Source organism: Poromitra crassiceps, assembly GCF_964638095.1.
Source record: "Poromitra crassiceps genome assembly, chromosome: 2".
Taxonomy (NCBI): Eukaryota; Metazoa; Chordata; class Actinopteri; order Beryciformes; family Melamphaidae; genus Poromitra; species Poromitra crassiceps.
The window spans coordinates 54,627,082-54,654,995 of NC_139624.1; the positions used below are offsets into that span (position 1 = coordinate 54,627,082).

The window sequence follows — 27,914 nt, forward strand, 5'->3', positions numbered from 1 at the left end:
GGTGTACCAGAATTTGAATGTCTCGGGTCAATAGATTTTTGTGATCTAAAAGTCGGGTCAGCCAAAAAAGGTTGGGAACCCCTGGTGTAGATCAAAGACAGTTGTTTTTGGTGTAAGGTTACAGGTTTAGCTTCTAAAGGACCACATCTAATCTCCACTCTTGCTCCTCTCTCATGTCTCTAAAATGTCATTCCTTTTCTGCGACAGGTACAGGGGGGAACAGTCGCTTCGTGGCTGGCGTCGGTGTAGGTGGGCCTGGTGGAGCCGGTGGACAGGCCTGGCAGTTTGCAGGTGGTCTGGGTGGTCTAGGGGGGATTTCCTACTGTAACCAAGGCTGTGCCAACTCCTGGCTCGCAGACAAGTTCTGTGACCAAGCCTGCAATGTGCTGTCCTGTGGATTTGATGTGGGGGACTGTGGCCAAGGTGAGTGTAAACAAAATTCATATAATAATAATCATTGTTAAGTATGGTCTAAAATAAAGAGCCTGGTCTTCTACCTGCTCTATTTGTAAAACACCTTGAGATAACTCTTAATATTTAATTGATTGAAATTGATTGACTTGATGATGTTTTCTAGCCATGTATCTTAAACTTTATTCATTCCATATACACAGAGAGATTTGCATTTATGATTTGAACCACTATTACATATTAAATGGCCATTTGGGACATGTCAGGTTAACGGTGATGTGTCTGTTGTAGAACACTTTGGCCAGCTGCACCATGTGACCCTGCTGAGGAATCAGAGCCTGTACACCCTCCCAGTGGGGGAGATCAGGCCCTACTTCAGGTTCCACAGAGTGGCCCGCAGGGTGTCCGAGGCCCATGTCAGCGACAACCCGGTGTTACGCCACACCTCGGTGGCCAACAAGTGGAAGACCATCCACCTGCTCCTCCTCCCGGGCCACAATGCAACCCAGATCCACTACAACCTCACCTTCCAGGGTGAAGATGACCGAGAGTTCAATCTGGCCTTCAGCGTAGCTGTGGACACCCGCGAGGTTCTTCAGGCTAACGTGTCCCAACCTGCCGGCAAAGACAAAGAGCCAAAGCCGTCCCCCACCCCAGAGCCACAGTTTCCTTTCTTAGATGTCCCCGAGGACAAAAGGGCTCCTAAGATCCGGAAGAGGCAACCCGTGGAGCCTGAGGTGCTCGTAGAAGTGCCAACGCTGAATGTGTCACTTTTACCGGCTGCAGTGCGCACTGAGCTTCAGAGGCTGGAGGAGAAGCTTCTAATTGGTGACATTACTGTGAAGGGTTATAACCTCACTATGGCTGCACTGCTGGGGCCTTACAAGACACTGGCTCAGTCCCTGAAGAAGCAGCAGGGCAAAGATTCACAGCCAGGTAGTAAGGCTGAGGCCAAAGCCCAGGAGAAGCCATCTAAAGACTTGGAGGCAGAGCAATCGGAGAGGAAGTCACCTGTGGGGGCTGAACTTGCAAAACAAGAGAATGTTCTACACGGAAAAGAGGACACTCAAAAGTCAAATAAAGACATGTTCAGGAAAGATGTCATTCAGCAAGACAAACTAAAAACTGTGACTCCTCTCATCCCAGTCCATATTGATGATGAGCTCCAGAAAAGCCTGAAGGGTAGTGTTGCATCTCCCAAACCTCATCATGCAGATCCTGTGATTGAGAAGCCTCTGACCTCCAAGCTGCTAGACACACTGGTGGGCAGCATTTCCAAAATCAAAAGTCCAGACAGCCAGGCAGAGCAGGCCAACGCTGGGGGAGCAGCTCCAGTGGGCCGGAGACTCCAGCACTACACCTCCTCCGACAGAGGCTTCCTGCCCTGGGAGAGGAGGAAGTACTTCCAGGACCTGCTGGAGGTAGGTAGTTTTCTTGATGGCAATAATATAAAATACCCACAAATATCACTCTAAACTTAAAGATTAGATGAACCCAATGGAGCCCAAGTGGCACGTGGGTCAGAGTCACGTTTCAGACTGAAAAACAAAACTTGAGATGACAGGTTGAAAGGCGGGCCATAGTAGCATGTCGATGATTTGATTTGACAATTTTGAGGACTGGATTGGCCAATCCTGGCGTGTTCCGCCCCTGTGGGATTCAGCGTGTTGTGGTGCTCTGCAGAGTACCAGGCAGCCAGCTGCTTCTGTGTGTAGCGGAGTGGACAATCCGATGCATGAGTGCTGCCTGCCTGCTTGGAATCTCCGAGGGGCAACCCTTTACGTTAACGTTATCCTGGAATGCGAGTTTAACGAGCCAGTTACATTTATTTGCATTCTTAGACATTACCGTTTGCTTTATTTTGTATGTTACAATTGGCCAAGTTAGTAGTTAGTTTATGGGCTAGAGATTCTGCCAGATTACAGACACTAGGTGCCATTTTCTCCTTCATTTGGAGTAGAAAATGAAATAAAGATTGATTGACAGCTGCCATGTCGTGATCGGTTGTGTGATATGATTGGTTAAAATGGGGTAGAAATTTGATAGTACTATGTGACGTCAGCAAACTGTAGATTACTGTTATGAATGAAATCTTGATGAAAGAAATTTGATTTTTGTGATTTTCTTTGCATACATTAATTAAATAGGTGCACTGAATACCCAGGTATTTGAACTACAACGAAAAATAAATAATTTTTGGGTTCAGCTCGACTTTAAAGCAGGACTTTACTTTTACTTTATTTGTTTATTTAGACGGGACAATGCATTAACACAATGATCATTATCGGGTGCAATCACCTGTAAATGAAGAGAGTGTAAAAAATGCCGGATTTAGCCCGGAGGCTATTTTCCATCCGTAGTCCCCAGACATAAAAACAGGAAATATACAACAGGGCAACATCATAGAAAATAAATATAAAACAGGACAAACAACATAGGAGATAAAAACACTTAATACATCAAGATCAGGACAGTTGACTCTAATGTGTATCTGTTTGTGTGCGTGAGTGTATATGTGTTATGGGTGGGTGGGTGGACGCGTGTATGCTGTGTGTGCATAATGTACCAACCTGTGTGTGCATAAGGACTAAACCCCAAAACACTTTTTTCAGCTTTAACCAATTAACCAATTAACCTTTAACCAATATATATGGCTTTTGGGGTGGTGTGTGACAAATTCTGGTAAAGATTTCCACATTTGAGACCAAATTTATAATTTTCTACAATCTTTATCATTTTCAACAGCATAAGTGCCCTCTATGGGTTCAAACCTGCTTTTTTTTGGCCCTTCAAAATACCCAAAATGTGGTTGCATCCTATGTCACGGCCAACTCCCGCCTTCTCCACTCATGTGAAAAATGTTTTTTTCATGTGATTATTACTGTAGTTCACGCCAGGAGAGTTGCAACATCTCCATTCACTCCAATGGAAATGTTTTTAGCGCGAGCCCTTTAAGAGCGCAATGCATCATGGGTAATCACCTACTGTGGCTAATGTTAGCAGCTAGTTAGTTATGTTACGTGGCAGTAAAACGTTAAAACGCCACTGAATGACCATATTGATATAACTTTTAACCATTTCCGGCAAAACCGTTTCCATCCAGCGTTGGTTAGTTGTTTATAACGTGGCTATATTTATAATATAGCCACGTTGATACACTGTCGTACAAAAACGGCTCAGGAGGTAGAGCGGGTCGGCCAATGACGCAAGGGTTGGCGGTTCGATCCCCGCTCCCTCCCAGGTGCTGTCGCTGTGTCCTTGGGCAAGACACTTAACCCTCCTTGCTCCCGATGGTGTGTAGGCACCCTGCGTGGCAGCCTGCCGCCATCGGTGTATGAATGGGTATATGTAGACTATCTACTGATTGTAAAGCGCTTTGGATAAAAGCGCTATATAAATGCAGCCCATTTACCATTTACCAAAAAAGAAAAGGGGATTTGGAGGCGGGTCATAGCGTCTCTGTCCATTATTCGATTTGACAGTTCTGGGCACTGGCATTGGCGTTGGTATTGGCCAATGCTGGCGTGTTCCACCCCCAAATCTATTGTGTTCTGGTGCAAAGCGAGTGGGTTCCAGGACGAACAGGCTCTCTGAGGCACGCGCCAGTTACATTATCTTTAGAGCAGCGCAGTAAATACAATATTCCTGGAATGCGAGTTTAACGAAACAGTTACATGCATTCTACATCAAATAAAGACATTACTGTTTGTTTTATTTTGTATGTTACATACTTATTGGCCAAGTTATGTTAGTTAATGGGCTAGGAATTCTGCCAGGGTACAAGGGAGTATAGGCGGCCATCTTGCCTGCAGAGTTTTCAAATCAAGTAGATTTGAAAACTCCATCTGGGCCCTTCTTGATCTAACTTCTTTCTCTCTCTTTCTTAAAAAAAAAAAAAAAAAAAAAAAACTAAACTAAACTTGTACCACTGTTCCTTCAGAGGTTGTAATTGTCATAGACTGTGTTGCATAGTTGATTGCTCTATTGCTGACAAAAATGTGTTAATGTAAGTCGCTTTGGATAAAAGCGTCTGCCAAATGACGTAATGTAATGTAATACCGTTTTTCCAGAAATCTGGGGGTAGTCCTGCTTTAATATCAATATTGATAAAAAGGAAAGGCATTACATGTTAGAAATGTAAACTGAAAGGCCACACACACAGAATATATTCATTGTCTTTTTCTTTCTTCCAATGCCCTATCCTTTGTATCGTACGACTCCATAGGAAGAGGAGCGCATCCAGAGAGAGCTGATGTACGAGGCCGACAGCGCCGGCGCTGGCCGGAGGTTGCAGGACACATTTGCTGACTCACTACGCCACGTCAACAAGCTGCTCAATGGCCAGTTTGGCTTCACCTCCCGCAAAGTCCCCGCACACATGCCCCACATGATCGACCGACTCATCATGCAGGAGCTGCAGGACACGTGAGTGGTTGATTCGCATTGTGTTTAAATAAACAATAAACAATGTATGTCTTGTTTAGTTTTTCAGGTACCAGTGGAGAGGTAGGTTTAAACTGCTCTGCTTTCTCTCTCCAGATTCCCAGAGGAGTTCGACAAGACATCGGGCCACCGCGTGCGTCATTCAGAAGACATGCAGTTTGCCTTCTCCTACTTCTACTTCCTGATGAGTGCCCTGCAGCAGCTCAACGTCTCCCAGGTGTTTGACGAGATCGACACCGACCACTCGGGCGTTCTGTCCGACCGTGAGATTCGAACCCTCGCTACGAGGATCCACGAGCTGCCCCTCAGCCTCCAGGTCAGTTCTGGTAGTGATATTTGTCTTGTCTATAACATAAGGCTTTGAGACATGTCAGGTTATAGCCTACACATCCCTGTTTGGATAAATAGTGTCCACTCTTACAAGAAATACTCCCCACAATAGTACTGTGTAACATGAGTTATTTTGTGTAACTAAACTGCATGTCTGTATTCTTCTGTGTAACGTGTTCCAGGATCTGACCAGTCTGGAGCAGATGTTGATCAACTGCTCTAAGACGCTGCCGACTAACCTGACCGAGCTCCACCTGGTCAGCCCCACGCAGGAGGCCTACTACGACCCCAGCATGGTGAGTCATAATGTCACTAAATGCTTTGAAAAACCCCATCATGGTGCTTTAGAGTACCTTTCATACATTCCAAGGTTTTGCATATCAGTGTGTTTTTGCAAGACCTCTAGGAAGGGCGTGTTGTGCCGCCCATGTCTTTTCTTTTCTAGGCTGCGGTATCTGAAGTTTAACTGAGATCTCTGTTTGACTCCACAGCCTCCAGTCACAAAAGGCCTCATCCTCCACTGCAAGCCCATCACAGAATGCATTCACAAGGCCTTCAGAGACCAGAACAAGTACAAGTGGGTCTTCAACTAAGCACCGTTAGCCAGTCTGTTAAAGCATTACCTGTTGTGTTCTATGTGCGCTGTTGAGCTAAAATGCCTTTTGTTGCACAGATTTGAGATCATGGGGGAGGAGGAGATAGCTTTTAAGATGGTGCGGACCAATGTGTCCCATGTGGTTGGCCAGTTAGATGACATCAGGAAAAACCCCAGGTGAGGAATATGAACTAACCTAGATCAGATCATTTATCCCTTTGTACAGCTCCACTTTTCTTTGCTGGATTCCTTGTGGGTTCCTTTCTCTGTTTCACATTTCCCTCAGTGGAATCTATCCGTATTGGTAGTTCAAGTCTACTAACAACTGTATTTTCACCAATCCACCATAGGAAGTTCATCTGTCTGAATGACAACATTGACCACAGCCATAAGGACGCTGCAACAGTGAAAGCGGTGCTGAGAGACTTCTATGAGTCCATGTTCCCGCTGTCCTCCCAGTTCGAGCTGCCCAGAGAGTACCGCAACAGGTTCCTGCACATGAAACAACTCCATGAATGGTAGGACCTACACCAACCGTGACGTCATACGAGTTTGTTTTAAGTTCAAAAGCAAAGTAGTTTATATTTGCATGTTGAGTGTAAGATGATAAATCAAAGTGAATGTCAGTACAGTAGCTATGCAGACAATACCGTTATTAATTGGTCGAGAGGCGTAAATACCCGCACGATACCAGAGTCATGTGAAGGGGCTTCGTTGCACGTGAGCCGGCAATTTATCACGTAAATTTCCCCCCCTAAAGGACTAAGTTAAGAATTCCTGGCAGTCACCATATGGGAACAGCGAGTGTTGACAGGGCGGGTGGGAATCCCATTTGGGCTTTAGCGGGCTTTTTTCAGGGATCCTGCCCCCCGTAGCCAAGAGGCTTCAGCTGGAGAATGCTAGTCTCACATAGAGACTTTAAAATTAGACCAGCCGCTTTAGATCAGTCACTGCTGTAAGCTGGAAGACTTGCAAGATCACCACCTGGTCGTTTCCTCTCCTTCTCCCCACCCCACCTCCTCCACTCCCTCTCCACCGCTCCTTCTGTCTCTCCTTCCTCCCCTCTGCCCGGTCAGTCACAGGACCGCCGCTAGAATTAGTGAGGTAACAGGCAGGTGGCATTGGGTGATGTCACCTTGTCACCCTGTTGCCTCGTTGCCCTCTACATAGTGCCATTCCTTCTTGTTACATCAGAGCCCAACTAGCTTCCCCTCCAGAATGGCAATGAGACGTACTCCCCTGACCTTTCACACTATTTGTCTGCCCTGTCATCCACTCAGGAAACATTTCATATAGGCTGCGGGAATCTGTGACTGTTGCCATTAGAAGGGCTGGTCTACTTTACATCATCGAGAGGTTCTGTTTCTTTATTTAAAAACTGAATGAAGTGTGTGTGCCTCCCAGGCGGGTGTATCGGGACAAGCTGAAGTTCTGGACGCACTGTGTCCTTGTGACACTTGTGATTTTCACTGTCATCTCCTTCTTCGCTGAACAGGTCAGTATTTACACAATACAGACACAGATTCAGACACACACCACGTCTGTTGGTTTCCATGATTCACACTTGAGCTATGATTCAGGCCTTCGCTACCAGAATGTCTCTTTGAGGAGCGTCCATCTCATATGTCCTGCTAGTATGATCAGCTGGGCCATGAACGGACATCTCTTAAATAGTCTTCTGTGAAACGTGAGACTGTCTTTGTTGACACTAAGCAGACGTGGACCATGTCATGTGGAACATTTATGGTTTGCTTTAACCTGCCAGATAGGTGGGATTTTGCCACATAGAGGGGAAGAGTTCAAAGACAGTCATAGGAAAGTATTTGAACATCAATATAGTCTTCTTTCCTGTAATGAACAGCTTTCCAGACAGTATCTAAATTATGTTGAGACAGTAAATCCCAACCATCGGCTACTTCAAGGAGATTAAAACAAACGCCAGGAATTGTTTTACAAATACCATATGACCCAGGTCTGACATTGAGCTGTTGTGTGGCAGTGGTCTCATCCAAAGCTTGAGGGTTCCAGTTTCTCCTGGGTAAAGCTAAAGAAAGGTTAATAGTTGGAGTGACCTTAAGAGAATTCCCTCCCACAGCGGGAGGCCTGCCCCCTGGGACCTGGCATTCCCCACTCAGGAATATGTGCAACCTGTGTAATATCTTACCCCTCACTCCCCAGAGGGCTGCCCCACTTCTGGATCGCACTAAAATTGTCTTTGCTTCCTTGGATGACAGATAGCCTGAGGGGATTTCAGTTTTAAAGTCCTTTTGGGAAAGTAAGCCTTGATTATGCTTATCCTAAGTGTATACCTCTGATTTCCTCTCCTCCTTCAGCTGATTCTGCTGAAGCGCAAGCTGTTCCCCAGACGCAGGGCCAACAGGGACAGCAACTCTGAGCGGGTGTGAAAAATGGAAGACTTCCTTCTCCCCTCCTTTCTGCACCTTAGCCTCTGCCCCTGTCTCTCCCTCCCCCTGCCCTCCACACCCCTCTCCTACTCGGTGGAGAGGAGAGGAGCCAGAGTGGGCGAGCGAGTGGAAACACACAAGCCATGATTGTCCTTGCGTCGCATCAGTGTGGATCGAGGACAGAAACTATTGTGAGATGGCGATGAAACATTTGTTAGAAGATGATGGATGGTGCTGGCCAGTGAAAACTCCTAAGTGAGAATGGTAGCCAGTAGCCCGTCACTCCTCTTCCCTCCCGCTGGGGGCACCAGAGAGCGAGACTCACATATCTCTCTCACACACACACACACACACACACACACACACACACACACACACACACACACACACACACACACACACACACACACACACACACACACACACACACACACACACACACACACACACACACACACACACACACACACACACACACACACACACACACACACACACACACACACACACACACACACACACACACACACACACAAACGGATATAAACACTCCCTCCAGACGTTGCCAACAATGTGCCACCTTCCTCGTGTCCTGCCCTAGCTGTGTGATTGATGTGGTGTTAAAGTGTGAAGCACTTGACATCGCAGCGGGGCAGCAGGACTTCTCTCAGGTGTGCAGCCAGTGGCCTGACGTCACCATGACAACCACAAACTGTTGTGTGGCATTCACTGCTTGGGCTTTAAGAAATTAACTAAGGGGTAAAGAAATCCGTGAGGAAAAAATAGGTATTGTCAATTGTTTTACTTTTGTTCTTGTTGTCCTCCAAAAACATGAAGTGCCTTCTTTCTAAGTGTCCGAAACATTTGAATAGTTCCCACAATACATTCCTGCTTGTTTGTACATCCTTGTTTACCTTTAAGGCCTATTTGTCTTTTAAAATGTGTTCAATATTGTGGCCTATCACACCCTAGTCTAGTGATTTACAATGAAAATTAATGGGATTTAGGATATTATTATTATTATTATTATTATTAATGGTATTTTGGATTATATTATTATTAAAGTGGTAAAAATAAAATTCATGAATGAATGTTGGACACTAAGTTATGATAACCATAGTTGCCCATATGTGTCCCTGTGGGACTCGATAGGCTCGCTAGTGTCTGAAATTCAGACCCCTCAGCATGCTCTTTAACTTAAATTATTTTGATTGTATTATTGTAATGAGCCAAGTGACTAACAATGCATCTGATTTGATTGCCATAAGATGTGCCAAGTTTAGCCTTACAAAATGTGCTTTTATTGTTCAACTCCTCCAAATGACTCCATGCTTTTAGGACTTATTTTCCCATGTCTTTTCATGTCAAGGTTCTTTATTATGGTAACATGAACGTGACTGTTAGGTACAATCAGCGTTTTGCTGCTGCATTATAAGTCAAACAACGTAAGATGGTGGTACGCAGTATTATGAACCTCGAGTAACTTGTTTGGAAAGGGGTGGATTTCCTTGGATGTGTCAAGTGGTTCTTGTCAAACTGAAATAAAATTGGATTTTGGTTCAGTGGTCTTGGCATTGGCTTCGTCATTACAGGGACAACGGAATGAATGAAAAATATTTCTTTATTACAATGTTTTCCACTCATGTATTTGTTAGTAGAAAGGTATTTTACTGTATTAGTGAACAGTGCAACATGGTGTTCAAATCAAACTCGTACCTTTCCAATGCATAGTTCCAAAGTCCAACAAAGGTTATGCAAAACCATCTTTTCAGGACACGCCCTTCTACAATGTGCATCATCCTTCAGAAGGGGATTAGGGGGAGATGGGTATGATTACCTTTTTTTCTCTCCTGCCAAATAACAAAATCATACATTTTGGAGAACAGCATTCTTACCCTTCAATAGTCTACCTGCACCATAGCAAAATCCCTTTCTAGCCTAATGAAGCCGGAGTAATGACTACTGACATAACATGATTTTAGAAGTCACATCCCATTCAGATTACAAAACTGAGTCATACTAATCATTAACAAATCAACAAATCATATTTTTTTTTCAAGAAGCAAATGATATACAGTACATTCACCTATGCATGGCATACATTTGTGTAAGTGAAGATAATTCTGTCTAGTGTGAACAGTAAAAAAAAAAGATCTTCAACAAACATCTTTCCAGTAGCATTGTATCATAGCTAGTGTTTGCATCTTGATACTTAAGTGAATCACCATACTGTTCCATCATTGAAGATTTCTGCAGAGGCTACAGAAAAAAACAATAGTACAAAACTTGTTTGTCAGCTGCTTTAAATAATCACGTTAAATGTAAAAAAAAAAAAAAAAAACAAAAACAATTAAGGCGTCTTCAGTTGAATTCTGTACAATCACAAATAATTACTTTTTTAGCCCTTTAGGGAGAAGAACAGAGAAAGCAGAACAAGTCATGTGTTAATGCATCATCAATCGACACTTCTCTAAAGGCTCAAGTTGAAGTGGTTTCATTTACCAAGGCTGTAAGTGTAAGTGAGATGAGTAAGCGTGAGTACGACACACACCAACAGAATATAACTTAAGGGTTTGTGTTTGTAGGGAAAGCCTTGCAGAAGAGCTGTCGGCACTTTCAGCATTAACACAGAGCCTTTTGCCCCGTCGCCACACAGCGTACCTCATCCAACCTGCCAGTCCACATTATAAAGTTCATTGGAAATTACTTGAGGTTCGAAAGGTCATTTATTTATTCATTAATTTTAGTTTGTATTTTCTAGCCCTGATTATTTTCAGATTAAGTCACATTCATTTAATAAATAAAAACAGACATGATTCAAAAAACATTTCGGCGGGTACTACATTTAGCTTGGGCATACATCAAAATCGATGAGGCTTTAACCAGCAGCTATCTGACGTTCAGTGTGAATATATCCTGTCCAAGAAGCATGTGCATAACTTCCAAACAGATAGAGCAGCTACTCATATCCGATCATGGACAAAAATTGGATTTGATATTTGCACAAGCTTTATAATACCCACTGAAGAAAACTTATTTTGGTCATTGATATGAATGAGCGGGAAATAATGTAAAGAGTGTCGTCTTGATGTAAAAACCTAAACTTGATTCACTGATGACATGCACCTGCTGTTGACATTACACCACGTCTGATTGGCCACGACAACGACCAATGAGGAGTCCCAAGGGAAACCCCAAAGATCCACGTCTTTTTCTGTTCATTAGAGCCATGCTTTTCAAAACGGCACTCATCCAGCCTGGTGTGTGTACGTGTGCGTGTTTGTGTTTGGTTTGTAGGGTCCTGCATCAGGGCCTGCTTGGTTTTATTTTCACCATCTACCTCTCGTAACTTTCACATCGTGGGACAGACAGTTTTATTCGGAGGTGGTCACTTTGTCAAGGCTGCAGTGGCTCGGGGTTGAGGGTCTCTCCTCGTCGACGTCATCGTCTGCTTTCAGGAGCGGGGAGCGATCTGCGTCCCCCCCCGCCTCCTCCCGCCGGGCAAGCTGTCAGTCGCGGTGGGCTTGGCCGGGCGGCATGATGCTGAAGACCTGGATGCGGAGGTGGGAGGCGATCTGGATGCACACGCCTGTACAGTAGCGCGCCAGATCCAGTAGAGAGAGGACCTGAAGGAGAGGGGGCAGAGGACGGCAGAATAAAACACTCTCTGCTGTTCTAAAAACACAACTGTAAACCGTGTGGAATGACGTATTGCAGCCATAGTAAAATGCTCCTACATCCAATAAATAATTTATAAAGGAATATACCAAGGTTTGGGGAGATTGGCTTATTGGCCAAATTAACATTCAGTGAACCTCCCCATAAACTGTTTTGAGCCCCCGTGGGGAAGCCCACCTCCCACTTTGGAAACCTCTGAGCTGGATTTTTTGATTGTTATAGCGTTCAGGCTAAGATTAAATTAGATTAGATTTGGTCAGGACCGGGTAGATAGTCTCTTAAAACAGATGGTTGGCTCTCACAATGCTTCCGCCTAAACGTCTGTACGTCGACCACACTGACCTAAAAAATATGGACAAAGCTCTCCCATTCATTTTGGTCTCGTGTTTGGAGATGATTCGTTGGCCGTCGCCATCTTGATTTTTCGTCAGTAGAGTAGGAGGGAATGGGTTGAGTCCTTCTGCAGCTCACGTGAGATTGGGGTTTCCCAGAGCCGCAGCTCCGCCTGCTATTGGTCCGTGATCGGCAAGCTGCGCGATCACTGGACAGGCGACCTGTCAATCACCCCCTTTTCTATTATCTATTTTACTCCAAACGGGCGAGCTATATAAAAAATTACCCCCCTACAGTTGTTATGAAAATGTGAAATTAGCTATATAAAACACTATTTCACAGGTTTGGCTGTTTTGGCTCCAGTGTTGGGAAAACAGTGATAGCCTACAGTATATTACACAATAGCCATTACTCACAAACCATTGTGCTACTTGCGTTCACTGGGCCATTTTTCCCCCTTTCATATTGTAGCCCATTTATTTCACTACAGGCACACTTCACATTTACTGACCATTTCCAAAACATACATTTTCATATGTTCCCCTTCCCCCCCAGGCAGCCATTTGTTTCCATTCATTTCCTTACAGTAAGAAAATCAACTCGAAGAGACTTGAAACTTTTTCATTTTCAATCTCTTTAAGTGTCAAAGAATTCGTACAAGAGGGGGTGTGAACAACTGACCATGGCAATCCAGAGAACTATGTGCTCATCGATGAAGCTGTTGAAGTACTGGTTGAGGAAGAGGAGTCCCGGGCCTATGAAGGCTGTGTCTGGCAGGTACAGCTCACTCTTGGTCATGTGGGCTACCTGCACAGATAAACATGAAGGAAGAAATGCAGAGGAGACACACAATGCACCCAATTACAGGATCAAATACAAATAGAGGAAAGACATGTCAAGCCTAAACATATATGTATATATATTTTTGTTATATATATATACAGTTTATTTTATTTTAGTTGAGTCCCCCCCCCCCTCGATCTGGGGAGAGTTGTAGACTAGCACAACACATGCTTCCTCCGATACATGTGCAGTCGCCAGCTGCTTCTTTTCACCTGACAGCGCAGAGTTTCACCGGCAGGACACAGCGCGTGGGAAGGTCACGCCATTCCCCCCAGTTCCCCCCCCGAAAGGTCGCCCCGACCGACCAGAGGAGGCACTAGGCACTGCAGCAACCAGGGCTTGTGCCCCTCCGGTTTCCCACCCACAGACACGACCAATTGTGTCTGTAGGAACCTGACCAAGCCAAAAGTACCACTACCGGGAATTGAACCCTGGTGTCCGCGTTGGTAGGCGAGTGCATTTACCTCTACACTACGCAGACGCCCTACATTTACCTCTACACTACGCAGATGCCCTACATTTACCTCTACACTACGCAGATGCCCTACATTTACCTCTACACTACGCAGACGCCCTACATTTACCTCTACACTACGCAGATGCCCTACATTTACCTCTACACTATGCAGATGCCCTACATTTACCTCTACACTACGCAGATGCCCTACATTTACCTCTACACTACGCAGATGCCCTACATTTACCTCTACACTACGCAGATGCCCTACATTTACCTCTACACTACGCAGATGCCCTACATTTACCTCTACACTACGCAGACGCCCTACATTTACCTCTACACTACGCAGATGCCCTACATTTACCTCTACACTACGCAGATGCCCTACATTTACCTCTACACTACGCAGACGCCCTACATTTACCTCTACACTACGCAGACGCCCTACATTTACCTCTACACTAAGCAGATGCCCTACATTTACCTCTACACTACCCAGATGCCCTACATTTACCTCTACACTACGCAGATGCCCTACATTTACCTCTACACTACGCAGATGCCCTACATTTACCTCTACACTACGCAGATGCCCTACATTTACCTCTACACTACGCAGACGCCCTACATTTACCTCTACACTACGCAGATGCCCTACATTTACCTCTACACTACGCAGATGCCCTACATTTACCTCTACACTATGCAGATGCCCTACATTTACCTCTACACTACGCAGATGCCCTACATTTACCTCTACACTACGCAGACGCCCTACATTTACCTCTACACTACGCAGATGCCCTACATTTACCTCTACACTATGCAGATGCCCTACATTTACCTCTACACTACGCAGATGCCCTACATTTACCTCTACACTACGCAGATGCCCTACATTTACCTCTACACTACGCAGATGCCCTACATTTACCTCTACACTACGCAGATGCCCTACATTTACCTCTACACTACGCAGACGCCCTACATTTACCTCTACACTACGCAGATGCCCTACATTTACCTCTACACTACGCAGATGCCCTACATTTACCTCTACACTACGCAGACGCCCTACATTTACCTCTACACTACGCAGACGCCCTACATTTACCTCTACACTAAGCAGATGCCCTACATTTACCTCTACACTACGCAGATGCCCTACATTTACCTCTACACTACGCAGATGCCCTACATTTACCTCTACACTACGCAGATGCCCTACATTTACCTCTACACTACGCAGATGCCCTACATTTACCTCTACACTACGCAGACGCCCTACATTTACCTCTACACTACGCAGATGCCCTACATTTACCTCTACACTACGCAGACGCCCTACATTTACCTCTACACTACGCAGATGCCCTACATTTACCTCTACACTACGCAGACGCCCTACATTTACCTCTACACTACGCAGACGCCCTACATTTACCTCTACACTACGCAGATGCCCTACATTTACCTCTACACTACGCAGATGCCCTACATTTACCTCTACACTACGCAGATGCCCTACATTTACCTCTACACTACGCAGATGCCCTACATTTACCTCTACACTACGCAGATGCCCTACATTTGAGTTACATGACAGGATTAAAGCAAGATGAACGTACCACCAGCTTGTTGGAGATCTTGGAGATGACCATGCCAAAGGTGAGGAGGTAGAGACAGGGGTGATGTTCAAACAGCTGGCTGGACGACTTCTTGAAAATGATGAAGGCCAGTGTGAGGCTGAGGCCGATGTGCAGACCTGGGGTCAGTACGCTGGTGTCCTGCACAGTGCAGAGAAGGACTGTTTGATCAGGCATGCTTATTATCTGCTGTACAAGAACAGGCCTTTCTGTCAAAGTCTGTCTCTCCACATGCTTATTATCTGCTGTACAAGAGCAGGTCTTTCTGTCAAAGTCTGTCTCCACATGCTTATTATCTGCTGTACAAGAACAGGCCTTTCTGTCAAAGTCTGTCTCCACATGCTTATTATCTGCTGTACAAGAACAGGCCTTTCTGTCAAAGTCTGTCTCCACATGCTTATTATCTGCTGTACAAGAGCAGGCCTTTCTGTCAAAGTCTGTCTCCACATGCTTATTATCTGCTGTACAAGAACAGGCCTTTCTGTCAAAGTCTGTCTCCACATGCTTATTATCTGCTGTACAAGAACAGGCCTTTCTGTCAAAGTCTGTCTCCACATGCTTATTATCTGCTGTACAAGAACAGGCCTTTCTGTCAAAGTCTGTCTCCACATGCTTATTATCTGCTGTACAAGAGCAGGTCTTTCTGTCAAAGTCTGTCTCCACATGCTTATTATCTGCTGTACAAGAACAGGCCTTTCTGTCAAAGTCTGTCTCCACATGCTTATTATCTGCTGTACAAGAACAGGCCTTTCTGTCAAAGTCTGTCTCCACATGCTTATTATCTGCTGTACAAGAACAGGCCTTTCTGTCAAAGTCTGTCTCCACATGCTTATTATCTGCTGTACAAGAACAGGCCTTTCTGTCAAAGTCTGTCTCTCCACATGCTTATTATCTGCTGTACAAGAACAGGTCTTTCTGTCAAAGTATGTCTCCACATGCTTATTATCTGCTGTACAAGAACAGGCCTTTCTGTCAAAGTCTGTCTCTCCACATGCTTATTATCTGCTGTACAAGAACAGGCCTTTCTGTCAAAGTCTGTCTCCACATGCTTATTATCTGCTGTACAAGAACAGGCCTTTCTGTCAAAGTCTGTCTCTCCACATGCTTATTATCTGCTGTACAAGAACAGGCCTTTCTGTCAAAGTCTGTCTCTCCACATGCTTATTATCTGCTGTACAAGAACAGGCCTTTCTGTCAAAGTCTGTCTCTCCACATGCTTATTATCTGCTGTACAAGAACAGGTCTTTCTGTCAAAGTCTGTCTCCACATGCTTATTATCTGCTGTACAAGAACAGGCCTTTCTGTCAAAGTCTGTCTCTCCACATGCTTATTATCTGCTGTACAAGAACAGGCCTTTCTGTCAAAGTCTGTCTCTCCACATGCTTATTATCTGCTGTACAAGAGCAGGTCTTTCTGTCAAAGTCTGTCTCTCCACATGCTTATTATCTGCTGTACAAGAGCAGGTCTTTCTGTCAAAGTCTGTCTCTCCACATGCTTATTATCTGCTGTACAAGAACAGGTCTTTCTGTCAAAGTCTGTCTCCACATGCTTATTATCTGCTGTACAAGAACAGGCCTTTCTGTCAAAGTCTGTCTCTCCACATGCTTATTATCTGCTGTACAAGAACAGGCCTTTCTGTCAAAGTCTGTCTCCACATGCTTATTATCTGCTGTACAAGAACAGGTCTTTCTGTCAAAGTCTGTCTCCACATGCTTATTATCTGCTGTACAAGAACAGGCCTTTCTGTCAAAGTCTGTCTCTCCACATGCTTATTATCTGCTGTACAAGAACAGGCCTTTCTGTCAAAGTCTGTCTCTCCACATGCTTATTATCTGCTGTACAAGAGCAGGTCTTTCTGTCAAAGTCTGTCTCCACATGCTTATTATCTGCTGTACAAGAACAGGCCTTTCTGTCAAAGTCTGTCTCTCCACATGCTTATTATCTGCTGTACAAGAGCAGGTCTTTCTGTCAAAGTCTGTCTCTCCACATGCTTATTATCTGCTGTACAAGAGCAGGTCTTTCTGTCAAAGTCTGTCTCCACATGCTTATTATCTGCTGTACAAGAACAGGCCTTTCTGTCAAAGTCTGTCTCTCCACATGCTTATTATCTGCTGTACAAGAGCAGGTCTTTCTGTCAAAGTCTGTCTCTCCACATGCTTATTATCTGCTGTACAAGAGCAGGTCTTTCTGTCAAAGTCTGTCTCTCCACATGCTTATTATCTGCTGTACAAGAACAGGTCTTTCTGTCAAAGTCTGTCTCCACATGCTTATTATCTGCTGTACAAGAACAGGCCTTTCTGTCAAAGTCTGTCTCTCCACATGCTTATTATCTGCTGTACAAGAACAGGTCTTTCTGTCAAAGTCTGTCTCCACATGCTTATTATCTGCTGTACAAGAACAGGCCTTTCTGTCAAAGTCTGTCTCCACATGCTTATTATCTGCTGTACAAGAGCAGGTCTTTCTGTCAAGGTCTGTCTCTCCACATGCTTATTATCTGCTGTACAAGAACAGGCCTTTCTGTCAAAGTATGTCTCCACATGCTTATTATCTGCTGTACAAGAACAGCCCTTTCTGTCAAAGTCTGTCTCCACATGCTTATTATCTGCTGTACAAGAACAGGCCTTTCTGTCAAAGTCTGTCTCCACATGCTTATTATCTGCTGTACAAGAGCAGGTCTTTCTGTCAAAGTCTGTCTCCACATGCTTATTATCTGCTGTACAAGAACAGGCCTTTCTGTCAAAGTCTGTCTCTCCACATGCTTATTATCTGCTGTACAAGAGCAGGTCTTTCTGTCAAAGTCTGTCTCTCCACATGCTTATTATCTGCTGTACAAGAGCAGGTCTTTCTGTCAAAGTCTGTCTCTCCACATGCTTATTATCTGCTGTACAAGAACAGGTCTTTCTGTCAAAGTCTGTCTCCACATGCTTATTATCTGCTGTACAAGAACAGGCCTTTCTGTCAAAGTCTGTCTCTCCACATGCTTATTATCTGCTGTACAAGAACAGGTCTTTCTGTCAAAGTCTGTCTCCACATGCTTATTATCTGCTGTACAAGAACAGGCCTTTCTGTCAAAGTCTGTCTCTCCACATGCTTATTATCTGCTGTACAAGAACAGGCCTTTCTGTCAAAGTCTGTCTCCACATGCTTATTATCTGCTGTACAAGAACAGGCCTTTCTGTCAAAGTCTGTCTCTCCACATGCTTATTATCTGCTGTACAAGAACAGGTCTTTCTGTCAAAGTCTGTCTCCACATGCTTATTATCTGCTGTACAAGAGCAGGTCTTTCTGTCAAAGTCTGTCTCTCCACATGCTTATTATCTGCTGTACAAGAACAGGCCTTTCTGTCAAAGTATGTCTCCACATGCTTATTATCTGCTGTACAAGAGCAGGTCTTTCTGTCAAAGTCTGTCTCCACATGCTTATTATCTGCTGTACAAGAACAGGTCTTTCTGTCAAAGTCTGTCTCCACATGCTTATTATCTGCTGTACAAGAACAGGCCTTTCTGTCAAAGTCTGTCTCTCCACATGCTTATTATCTGCTGTACAAGAACAGGCCTTTCTGTCAAAGTCTGTCTCCACATGCTTATTATCTGCTGTACAAGAACAGGCCTTTCTGTCAAAGTCTGTCTCTCCACATGCTTATTATCTGCTGTACAAGAACAGGTCTTTCTGTCAAAGTCTGTCTCCACATGCTTATTATCTGCTGTACAAGAGCAGGTCTTTCTGTCAAAGTCTGTCTCTCCACATGCTTATTATCTGCTGTACAAGAACAGGCCTTTCTGTCAAAGTATGTCTCCACATGCTTATTATCTGCTGTACAAGAACAGCCCTTTCTGTCAAAGTCTGTCTCCACATGCTTATTATCTGCTGTACAAGAACAGGCCTTTCTGTCAAAGTCTGTCTCCACATGCTTATTATCTGCTGTACAAGAACAGGCCTTTCTGTCAAAGTCTGTCTCTCCACATGCTTATTATCTGCTGTACAAGAACAGGTCTTTCTGTCAAAGTCTGTCTCTCCACATGCTTATTATCTGCTGTACAAGAACAGGCCTTTCTGTCAAAGTCTGTCTCCACATGCTTATTATCTGCTGTACAAGAACAGCCCTTTCTGTCAAAGTCTGTCTCCACATGCTTATTATCTGCTGTACAAGAACAGGCCTTTCTGTCAAAGTCTGTCTCTCCACATGCTTATTATCTGCTGTACAAGAACAGGCCTTTCTGTCAAAGTATGTCTCCACATGCTTATTATCTGCTGTACAAGAACAGGCCTTTCTGTCAAAGTCTGTCTCTCCACATGCTTATTATCTGCTGTACAAGAACAGGCCTTTCTGTCAAAGTCTGTCTCCACATGCTTATTATCTGCTGTACAAGAACAGGCCTTTCTGTCAAAGTCTGTCTCTCCACATGCTTATTATCTGCTGTACAAGAACAGGTCTTTCTGTCAAAGTCTGTCTCCACATGCTTATTATCTGCTGTACAAGAGCAGGTCTTTCTGTCAAAGTCTGTCTCTCCACATGCTTATTATCTGCTGTACAAGAACAGGCCTTTCTGTCAAAGTATGTCTCCACATGCTTATTATCTGCTGTACAAGAACAGCCCTTTCTGTCAAAGTCTGTCTCCACATGCTTATTATCTGCTGTACAAGAACAGGCCTTTCTGTCAAAGTCTGTCTCCACATGCTTATTATCTGCTGTACAAGAACAGGCCTTTCTGTCAAAGTCTGTCTCTCCACATGCTTATTATCTGCTGTACAAGAGCAGGTCTTTCTGTCAAAGTCTGTCTCTCCACATGCTTATTATCTGCTGTACAAGAACAGCCCTTTCTGTCAAAGTCTGTCTCCACATGCTTATTATCTGCTGTACAAGAACAGCCCTTTCTGTCAAAGTATGTCTCCACATGCTTATTATCTGCTGTACAAGAACAGGTCTTTCTGTCAAAGTCTGTCTCCACATGCTTATTATCTGCTGTACAAGAACAGCCCTTTCTGTCAAAGTATGTCTCCACATGCTTATTATCTGCTGTACAAGAACAGGTCTTTCTGTCAAAGTCTGTCTCCACATGCTTATTATCTGCTGTACAAGAACAGCCCTTTCTGTCAAAGTCTGTCTCCACATGCTTATTATCTGCTGTACAAGAACAGGCCTTTCTGTCAAAAGTCTGTCTCCACATGCTTATTATCTGCTGTACAAGAACAGGCCTTTCTGTCAAAGTCTGTCTCCACATGCTTATTATCTGCTGTACAAGAACAGCCCTTTCTGTCAAAGTCTGTCTCCACATGCTTATTATCTGCTGTACAGAACAGGCCTTTCTGTCAAAGTCTGTCTCCACATGCTTATCATCTGCTGTACAAGAGCAGGTCTTTCTGTCAAAGTCTGTCTCCACATGCTTATTATCTGCTGTACAAGAACAGGCCTTTCTGTCAAAGTCTGTCTCTCCACATGCTTATTATCTGCTGTACAAGAACAGGCCTTTCTGTCAAAGTCTGTCTCCACATGCTTATTATCTGCTGTACAAGAGCAGGTCTTTCTGTCAAAGTCTGTCTCTCCACATGCTTATTATCTGCTGTACAAGAACAGGCCTTTCTGTCAAAGTCTGTCTCCACATGCTTATTATCTGCTGTACAAGAGCAGGTCTTTCTGTCAAAGTCTGTCTCTCCACATGCTTATTATCTGCTGTACAAGAACAGGCCTTTCTGTCAAAGTCTGTCTCCACATGCTTATTATCTGCTGTACAAGAACAGGCCTTTCTGTCAAAGTCTGTCTCCACATGCTTATTATCTGCTGTACAAGAGCAGGTCTTTCTGTCAAAGTCTGTCTCCACATGCTTATTATCTGCTGTACAAGAACAGGCCTTTCTGTCAAAGTCTGTCTCTCCACATGCTTATTATCTGCTGTACAAGAACAGGCCTTTCTGTCAAAGTCTGTCTCCACATGCTTATTATCTGCTGTACAAGAGCAGGTCTTTCTGTCAAAGTCTGTCTCTCCACATGCTTATTATCTGCTGTACAAGAACAGCCCTTTCTGTCAAAGTCTGTCTCCACATCTTGCTTTCTTTGAATAATTGAGAAAAACATGCATTATTTAAAGGGCAAAATCTGCATGAGTTGTTAAAGTGACTTACAGCCACGGTGGAGCCGTTTTTGCCCACTCCTCCATTCAAAATGACATAGAAGTAGTTGTAGCAGGAGTAGAGGGCCCCCCCGATGATGCCACAGATGGGGAAGACGTAGAGCTTCAGCCCGATGACTGGCAACTAAGAAGAGACATGAACGTCAAATTAGCATAAATATACAGCGTCTTTTCCTCAGAGAAACAAGAGAGGTGCTTTTTATTAAAGCGGCAGGCATGCCGAGCATGATGGGAGGACAAAGCAAAAAATGTGGATGACATCATCAGCTTTTTGAGCCAGATCATGTCCAATAGATGACCTGTTGCCATGGCGTTAGCTAACCATAATATTTACCTTCTCACTTCTCTCATGTGATGTTTAGTCAAGCCTCCGAAGGCAGCACGGAGTGAAAGTAAAACACAAATTCTATTCAATGACTAGTAGGAAGACTAGAAACGAGGGATTGGTTCAGATAATTATCTCAGCATAAAAGGACTAAATCTTTCATAATTTACCTTAAGGTATGGATGATAACGGAAATGGCAGTGTTCCTGTGTGTGTACAGTATGTGTGTGTTTATGCATATGTACATGTGACTGTAGAGATAAGTTTTCTTATCAATTATACCGTGGTTTGCCAAAGGCCCACGCCTCCAAAAGCTGACATCAAATACATGAGTATGATGGCAAACTGCACCTCCGTGACGTCGACCCTGTACAGAAAAAGTCCAAGAGACAAGCTTGATTAGCTTTCGTTGTACTGAGGATGCATTAAAATGCCTTAGACAAGGCTGACAGTTAAATAGAGTACCGCAGGGAAGTCCCGGACTTCCTGGATCTTACGGGGAAAAGTCACTGGGGTTTTAGAATGGGGATTTCACTTAAATGCCTAAAATAAGGTCTGTGGTTCACAAAAGTTTATGGGAGTGGTAATTTGGTTTCAGCAGGATAATCTTCACAAACGTGAATCACTTTTTATGCCTTTTGAAGCATTTTGTAAAAATCACGTTTCAAAAGTCATAAAAGTGATTCACGTTTGTGAAGATTATCCTGCTGAACGCAAATTACCGCTCCCATAAACTTTTGTGAACCACAGACCTTATTTTAGGCATTTAAGTGAAATCCCCCATTCTAAAACCCCAGTGACTTTTCCCCGTAAGATCCAGGAAGTCCGGGACTTCCGCCTTCCGCCTACAAAAATACGTCATCCCTGCGGTACTCTATAGCAGAGGTTCTCAAATGTTTTTCAGCCAAGGAGCCCTTATAAGATAGAAAATATACCGGGGACCCCCTCATTCTGATTTGTGATTTTGGCCTAAGCTTGTTTCCACGGTAACGTGCTTGACATTTAAATTGATAGGTTTGTCAGATTAGAATGTAATCCATGAACCATTTTAGATTTAAAGCATAACATATTTTTGTTGAACTATGAAGCTTTTGCACACAAAAAAAGTTTTTTTTCCCCCTGAAAACTTTTCGTGAACCCCCTGGCAAAGTGCCATGGACCCCCATTTGAGAACCCCTGCTCTATAGAGTTGGATAACATTCAGACATCTTACATGAGAGAAATCTACAGTAACATCGCTGAACGTGTGACTTACAGGCCAAAGCGGAGGGTCCCGGACACATAGGTCTGCCAATGGGCGCAGAAGAACATAAACATCCCAATGAAACCACAGAAGAACATCCAGTCAGAGTATCTGCCCATCCCGCATGATATGCAAGTTCCCACAGCAACAAACACTGAAGGGAGAAAGACACAACAAAAGTCACTGACTGTTTTCCCAACACACACATTACCAATTATTTGCTGCTACGCAGCATCTGATGCACTGCAGATGGCTTTTGTTAAATCTTTACACAAATGAGCTGTGCTAGTCCATGGAAACTTTTGCCTAAACTAGGCAACATTTGGGCGCCTTAGGGTGGCACAGCACCTGTGGAGACGGCATCGCAGCCGTGGTCGAAGAGTTCCCCCAGAGGTGAGCTGCTGTTGGTCCTGCGGGCCTGCTTCCCATCAATGGCATCCAGAGACTGGTAGATGAACAGACCCAGTGCACTCAGGATGAAGGTCCATGCTGGAGCCTGGGGAGAGAGAGAGATTTAAAAGATTTAAAAGCTCCCTGCTCACAAGGAAGACCTCAGACTCGTTCCTCAGTGAAGCAACAAACAATTATGTAAGGAGCAACTGCTGTGTTTGTTTGCAGCCATTTGAAAACTAAATCAATGATGAAAGCTTTATACCCTAAACAGACATATTTTAGATGTTCTGTGTTACCATATTGTGAAAGTTCTGACTTTACACATATGATGATATAGCATAAGTTGGCTACACTATGCTCATGTTTCACAGTTTTCCAGTCACACTAAACTGATATCAAGTCTCAATTATCAATCCCTCTATGGAATTACTGGACCAAGACGAAAGAAACTGCCGGATCGACTCTCGCCCATGTTAATAGATGGGCGATACATGCGGTACGGAAAAATTACGCACCTGTTCTATTTTTGTCGGATCCCGCATACGTCTGACAGATTACATGAGTGTGGGTCTGTTCGCAGTCGTACCGCATCTATTCCGGAGGCGGTGTACATTAGCCCTTACTCTTACTTTTCACTGGATACATATACACTTCTAATATACAGCTGCTTTACTAGTTTCATATAGGGGCTTGCCATATATCGTATCATTATTGATATATTGTTACAAATCATATTCATATCTTCACAAATTCATATCGTGATATCATGATAATAGAAATATTCCGACTTGTTGATGTAATGATGCGTAACGGTGTGACGTACGCACAGCAACAACAAGCATGGTTGAAAGCGGCCGCCACACACCACTACAAATAAGTTCATAATGGAGGACCCTTATATAAACATGCTCATTAGGGGTGCACCGATCACATTTTTTGCCACCGATCACCGATTGCCTATGGGAAATATCTGCCCAACCGATCATCGACCGATCACCGATATATAAACTCCTCAAAGAAAGTTTGGAAACGTTATTTTAGGTCGATTATTTCCCCCCTTTAATAATACCAATTGGCATTGTATTTTATATCGTTGGAAAGCCTGATTAGTGATAGGGCTTTTTTTTTTATATATATATAAAAAAATATCGGCAATCAGCCGAAATATCGGCAATCAGCCGATGGCATATTTGAGGTCAAAATCGGCCGATACAGATTGCTTGCCGATCGATCGGTGTACCCGTTTGAGTTCAATAAAGCAATATTTTTCTTCAAAGCAAAATACTTTGTTTTCATAGCACGTTTCATTCAAATTCATTCATTCATCCCTAGTTATCGCAGAAATGCCCTGAAATACTGTGATATTATTCTAGGGTCATATCGCCCTCCTCTATTTCATATATATAATATTTCCACGTTGTTCTAAACTTTCCATAACACTGGAAGCAGCTGCAGAGAGCACAAGACAGCATATTCCGCTTATTAGAGCACTCTCTGATGTCTTGATAGGTTTATATTAGCTGATGAGACGTCCAGCCAAGGAGAAAACCACAGTTGGCAGAAGACAGAGACTACTCATCGTGGAATGCTTTTAACCTAGTGGCCTCCACCATAACTTCTACATCACTGAAACAAAGTGTATCCATACACATATGCACACACTCCAAAGCCATTTCCAAACATGAAGTCTGGACTAGCGGTATGCCAATTAAATCAGCTCCGGGTATTTCCCGGAGTTACCCTTCCAGACTCGAGGGATCGTCATTTCTATTCTAAATATGAGGAAAAGGTTCCAGTGTAGAGACTGGGGGGAGGGGGTTGTTACAATCTATGGTCAGGTTCCAAACCTCTCACAGCTCCCTCCGCTCCTCCACCAGTGCGGGACGCCTCGCCCCTCTTTCGCTACGGGGGATCAAAAGTCGCTCATCCCGATCGCGACTCTTCTCGTCCCTGGCACCACAATGGTAGAATGAGCTCCCCCCTATGGTCAGGACGGCCGCTTCACTGCCAATCTTTCGGCAAAAACTTAAAACATACCTTTTCAGGCTCCACCTGTCCCCTTCTTGAACTAACATCTTTCTCCCAAAAATAAAAAATAAAAATAAACTTTACCACTATTTCTTCAGAAGTTGTAGCTGTCATAGACTGTGTTGCATAGTTGATTGCTCTATGCTCTATTGCTGACAAAAATGTGTTAATGTAAGTCGCTTTGGACAAAAGCGTCTGCCAAATGACGTAATGTAATGTAATGAGGTGGAGGTTTATGCAAGGCAGATTTTTTATTATTATTAATTTTTTTTTATGTAGACTACATCAGAAAGATATTTCAGAAAGCAATTCTCCACTCCATGAAAAACCTTCAACGCATTATCCACGCGAAAACGTGGGGTGGCGATGTGCCAAAAAGCAAGCGTTTGTTACATCGCCCAAAAGTTGCCAGTCAAAATAGTCGTCGCACGGTGGAAAACGCGATTTTACAAGTGGCATTTAAATCATATCTGGCTAGTTTTCAATTTATTTCTCTGCACAAAAGTTATGTCTCGAATATATAATGCAACACTATCATCTGATTGCATTTTCACGATACAAAACAGACAGGTAGACCAGGAGGAAAATAAACCATTCACGCTGTTTGCAGCACTTGGCACTTGAGAAAATCGATGGTTGTTTAATTAATTGATATGCACAAACAATTAATTAATATGCATGAACGTTAATAGCGGGCACTTACCACCCAATAGCCTAATGCAGCACATCATTTCCTTGTTGCATTTTCACTTTCTAACTGGTAGATGGAGGAAAAGAAATGATTCAGGAATTCACTGCATGCTTAGAAATGGCTCAAGAAAGCGTTTTGCAAGCCAAAATGAATAGCAGTAGCAAAGCTAAAGTCGTGTTCAGGCTCCACTGCTGTTGTTGCTGCTGCCCTCAAGGACATCTTCAGACTGCAGCGCATCATCTGCTGCTCTGAAAAGGATGCATCCTGTCATCCCTTGAGGACCTGCACACCGCCAGGACGTTGAAGCGGTCTCGGACATGGCTGACCCCTCCCACCCAGGCCACAAACTCTTTGAGGCACTCCCCATTGGCAGGAGACACAAGGATCAAGGACAGTTTCTTCCCAAATGCCATCCGCCTATTCAATGAGGCCCAAAAGCCCCCACGAATAATAATAAAATCAATCTGAATCTGTAGTTGGTGTGATCTCAAATCAGCACCTCACCTTATAAACAGTAAAGGAACTGAAGATAGTTGAGATTTGTTGAATTGGCTGATGTGTGTATGGTCAGTATTGTGTAATGGCACTCACGAGTCCATTACTCTCATTTATTCAGGGCCCTAAATAAGAATAAGAATAATGGTTTTCTTTGTTTTTGCTGTTTATTGCTGAACTGTGCACCACACAGAGTTTTAAACTTGGAGCTGTTTGCGCTACAACCTTCTACAGTATTGTGTAAATCAAATCAATATCAGAATGTAATGGTGAACTGATTAATTCTTGATACAGGACCAGTTGCAGTCTGTAAGTTAAGTATACATTACTGTCTCCGACACCAACAGCACACACGAGACTTATGTCTAAGCAAGTATTAAGTTAAGTATGTTAAGTAGGTTAAGTATGGTGAAGGAAAGATTCCAGCTGTCCCGAGTGGGTCAATTCCTCTCTCTGGGGTGCAAGTTACAAACCATCTGGACACAGACAGACAGCCAACACAGAGTGCTGACAAAAACACTGCGTGAGGGTGCGCGTAAGAGAGTTCTCGAGAGAACAAGAATGTCATGCTGTCCTAGCTATTCAGAGACCCTGCTGTTTTAATTAAAGTCTTGTACTAAATGTTTCACAGAGTGATGTGGAACATGGACTCTAGTTGTTTTGCTTACTCTCTGCAGTCTAATTGATACGTTATCTCTGATATCACTATTGGGCAACTGTGTGTGAACTGTGTCGTGCGTGGGTACATTTACAACATGCCACTCATGTGTCGATGGACAGTGGACCACGCCAGGTTTCCACCAGTCAATATTGTGTGATAATACTAGCATTGTCACTGGACTGGACTTGTGGAATCTGATAGTAGGCAGCATGCTGCCTGCACTCTGGACTTTGTGCCAGTTGCAAGGTTCTCATCTACAGAGGAATGGGCAGACAAAGGTGTAAATCTGATAAACACACGCGCACACAGCATGCCTTGCCTGCACCCCAGAAGAGACATAGTGGAGTATAGGTCAACTGTCAGCTCGAGTCATTTTATGCAGCTAGGACTACATGCCCAAAAGCAAATTGCCTTTGTTGATTAATAATGTTGTATTGAATGACATTGAATTGAATGAAAAGTGAATTTGGGGCCATTCCAAATCAAGCTAGTCATCAAAACAGTTAACACTTTAGTTTCACTTTTCTCTAAGTGCTAAAGGTGGTCTGTCTTGCTTAAGACACATTATGCTCCATGAGATATCAATTATTTAGCAGTTAAATTAATAATAAATACTAATGAATAAGTACTTTGAACCCAATAATAGTCTGGCTATAGGTTACCTAACCCTAACCTCCATAGTGGGCTAAATAACCGTAACAATATTGCCCCTCTGAGTGCTGTGTTTCGTTTCATCCACGGAATGACAACAATGTATGTCAAAGCTGTCAACTGTCTAATGATAACCACACATGAGACCACATGACA

General features: G+C 43.8%; 2 protein-coding genes across 2 annotated transcripts in view; one reads left to right on the plus strand and one right to left on the minus strand.

Annotated features, from left to right (window-relative positions):
• gnptab (N-acetylglucosamine-1-phosphate transferase subunits alpha and beta) overlaps nucleotides 1-8,555 on the plus strand; it is a gene marked incomplete at its 5' end in the record, with an annotated part of 33,066 nt that extends 24,511 nt beyond the window's left edge. The window contains 10 exons of the mRNA XM_083662462.1: nucleotides 208-423; nucleotides 703-1,832; nucleotides 4,637-4,836; nucleotides 4,951-5,170; nucleotides 5,367-5,480; nucleotides 5,676-5,761; nucleotides 5,858-5,956; nucleotides 6,130-6,297; nucleotides 7,184-7,274; nucleotides 8,113-8,555. Of these exons, the coding sequence (XP_083518588.1) occupies nucleotides 208-423; nucleotides 703-1,832; nucleotides 4,637-4,836; nucleotides 4,951-5,170; nucleotides 5,367-5,480; nucleotides 5,676-5,761; nucleotides 5,858-5,956; nucleotides 6,130-6,297; nucleotides 7,184-7,274; nucleotides 8,113-8,184 (2,396 nt within the window). The 3' untranslated portion in view covers nucleotides 8,185-8,555. The remainder of the gene's footprint in view (nucleotides 1-207; nucleotides 424-702; nucleotides 1,833-4,636; nucleotides 4,837-4,950; nucleotides 5,171-5,366; nucleotides 5,481-5,675; nucleotides 5,762-5,857; nucleotides 5,957-6,129; nucleotides 6,298-7,183; nucleotides 7,275-8,112) is intronic.
• A 1,232-nt stretch (nucleotides 8,556-9,787) lies between these two features.
• chpt1 (choline phosphotransferase 1) overlaps nucleotides 9,788-27,914 on the minus strand; it is a 19,029-nt gene continuing 902 nt past the window's right edge. The window contains exons 2-8 of the mRNA XM_083651670.1: nucleotides 23,188-23,335; nucleotides 22,852-22,993; nucleotides 21,879-21,963; nucleotides 21,264-21,395; nucleotides 15,127-15,285; nucleotides 12,877-13,002; nucleotides 9,788-11,810 (exon numbers count right to left, since the gene is read on the minus strand). Coding sequence (XP_083507796.1) covers nucleotides 11,694-11,810; nucleotides 12,877-13,002; nucleotides 15,127-15,285; nucleotides 21,264-21,395; nucleotides 21,879-21,963; nucleotides 22,852-22,993; nucleotides 23,188-23,335 — 909 coding nt within the window. The 3' untranslated portion in view covers nucleotides 9,788-11,693. The remainder of the gene's footprint in view (nucleotides 11,811-12,876; nucleotides 13,003-15,126; nucleotides 15,286-21,263; nucleotides 21,396-21,878; nucleotides 21,964-22,851; nucleotides 22,994-23,187; nucleotides 23,336-27,914) is intronic.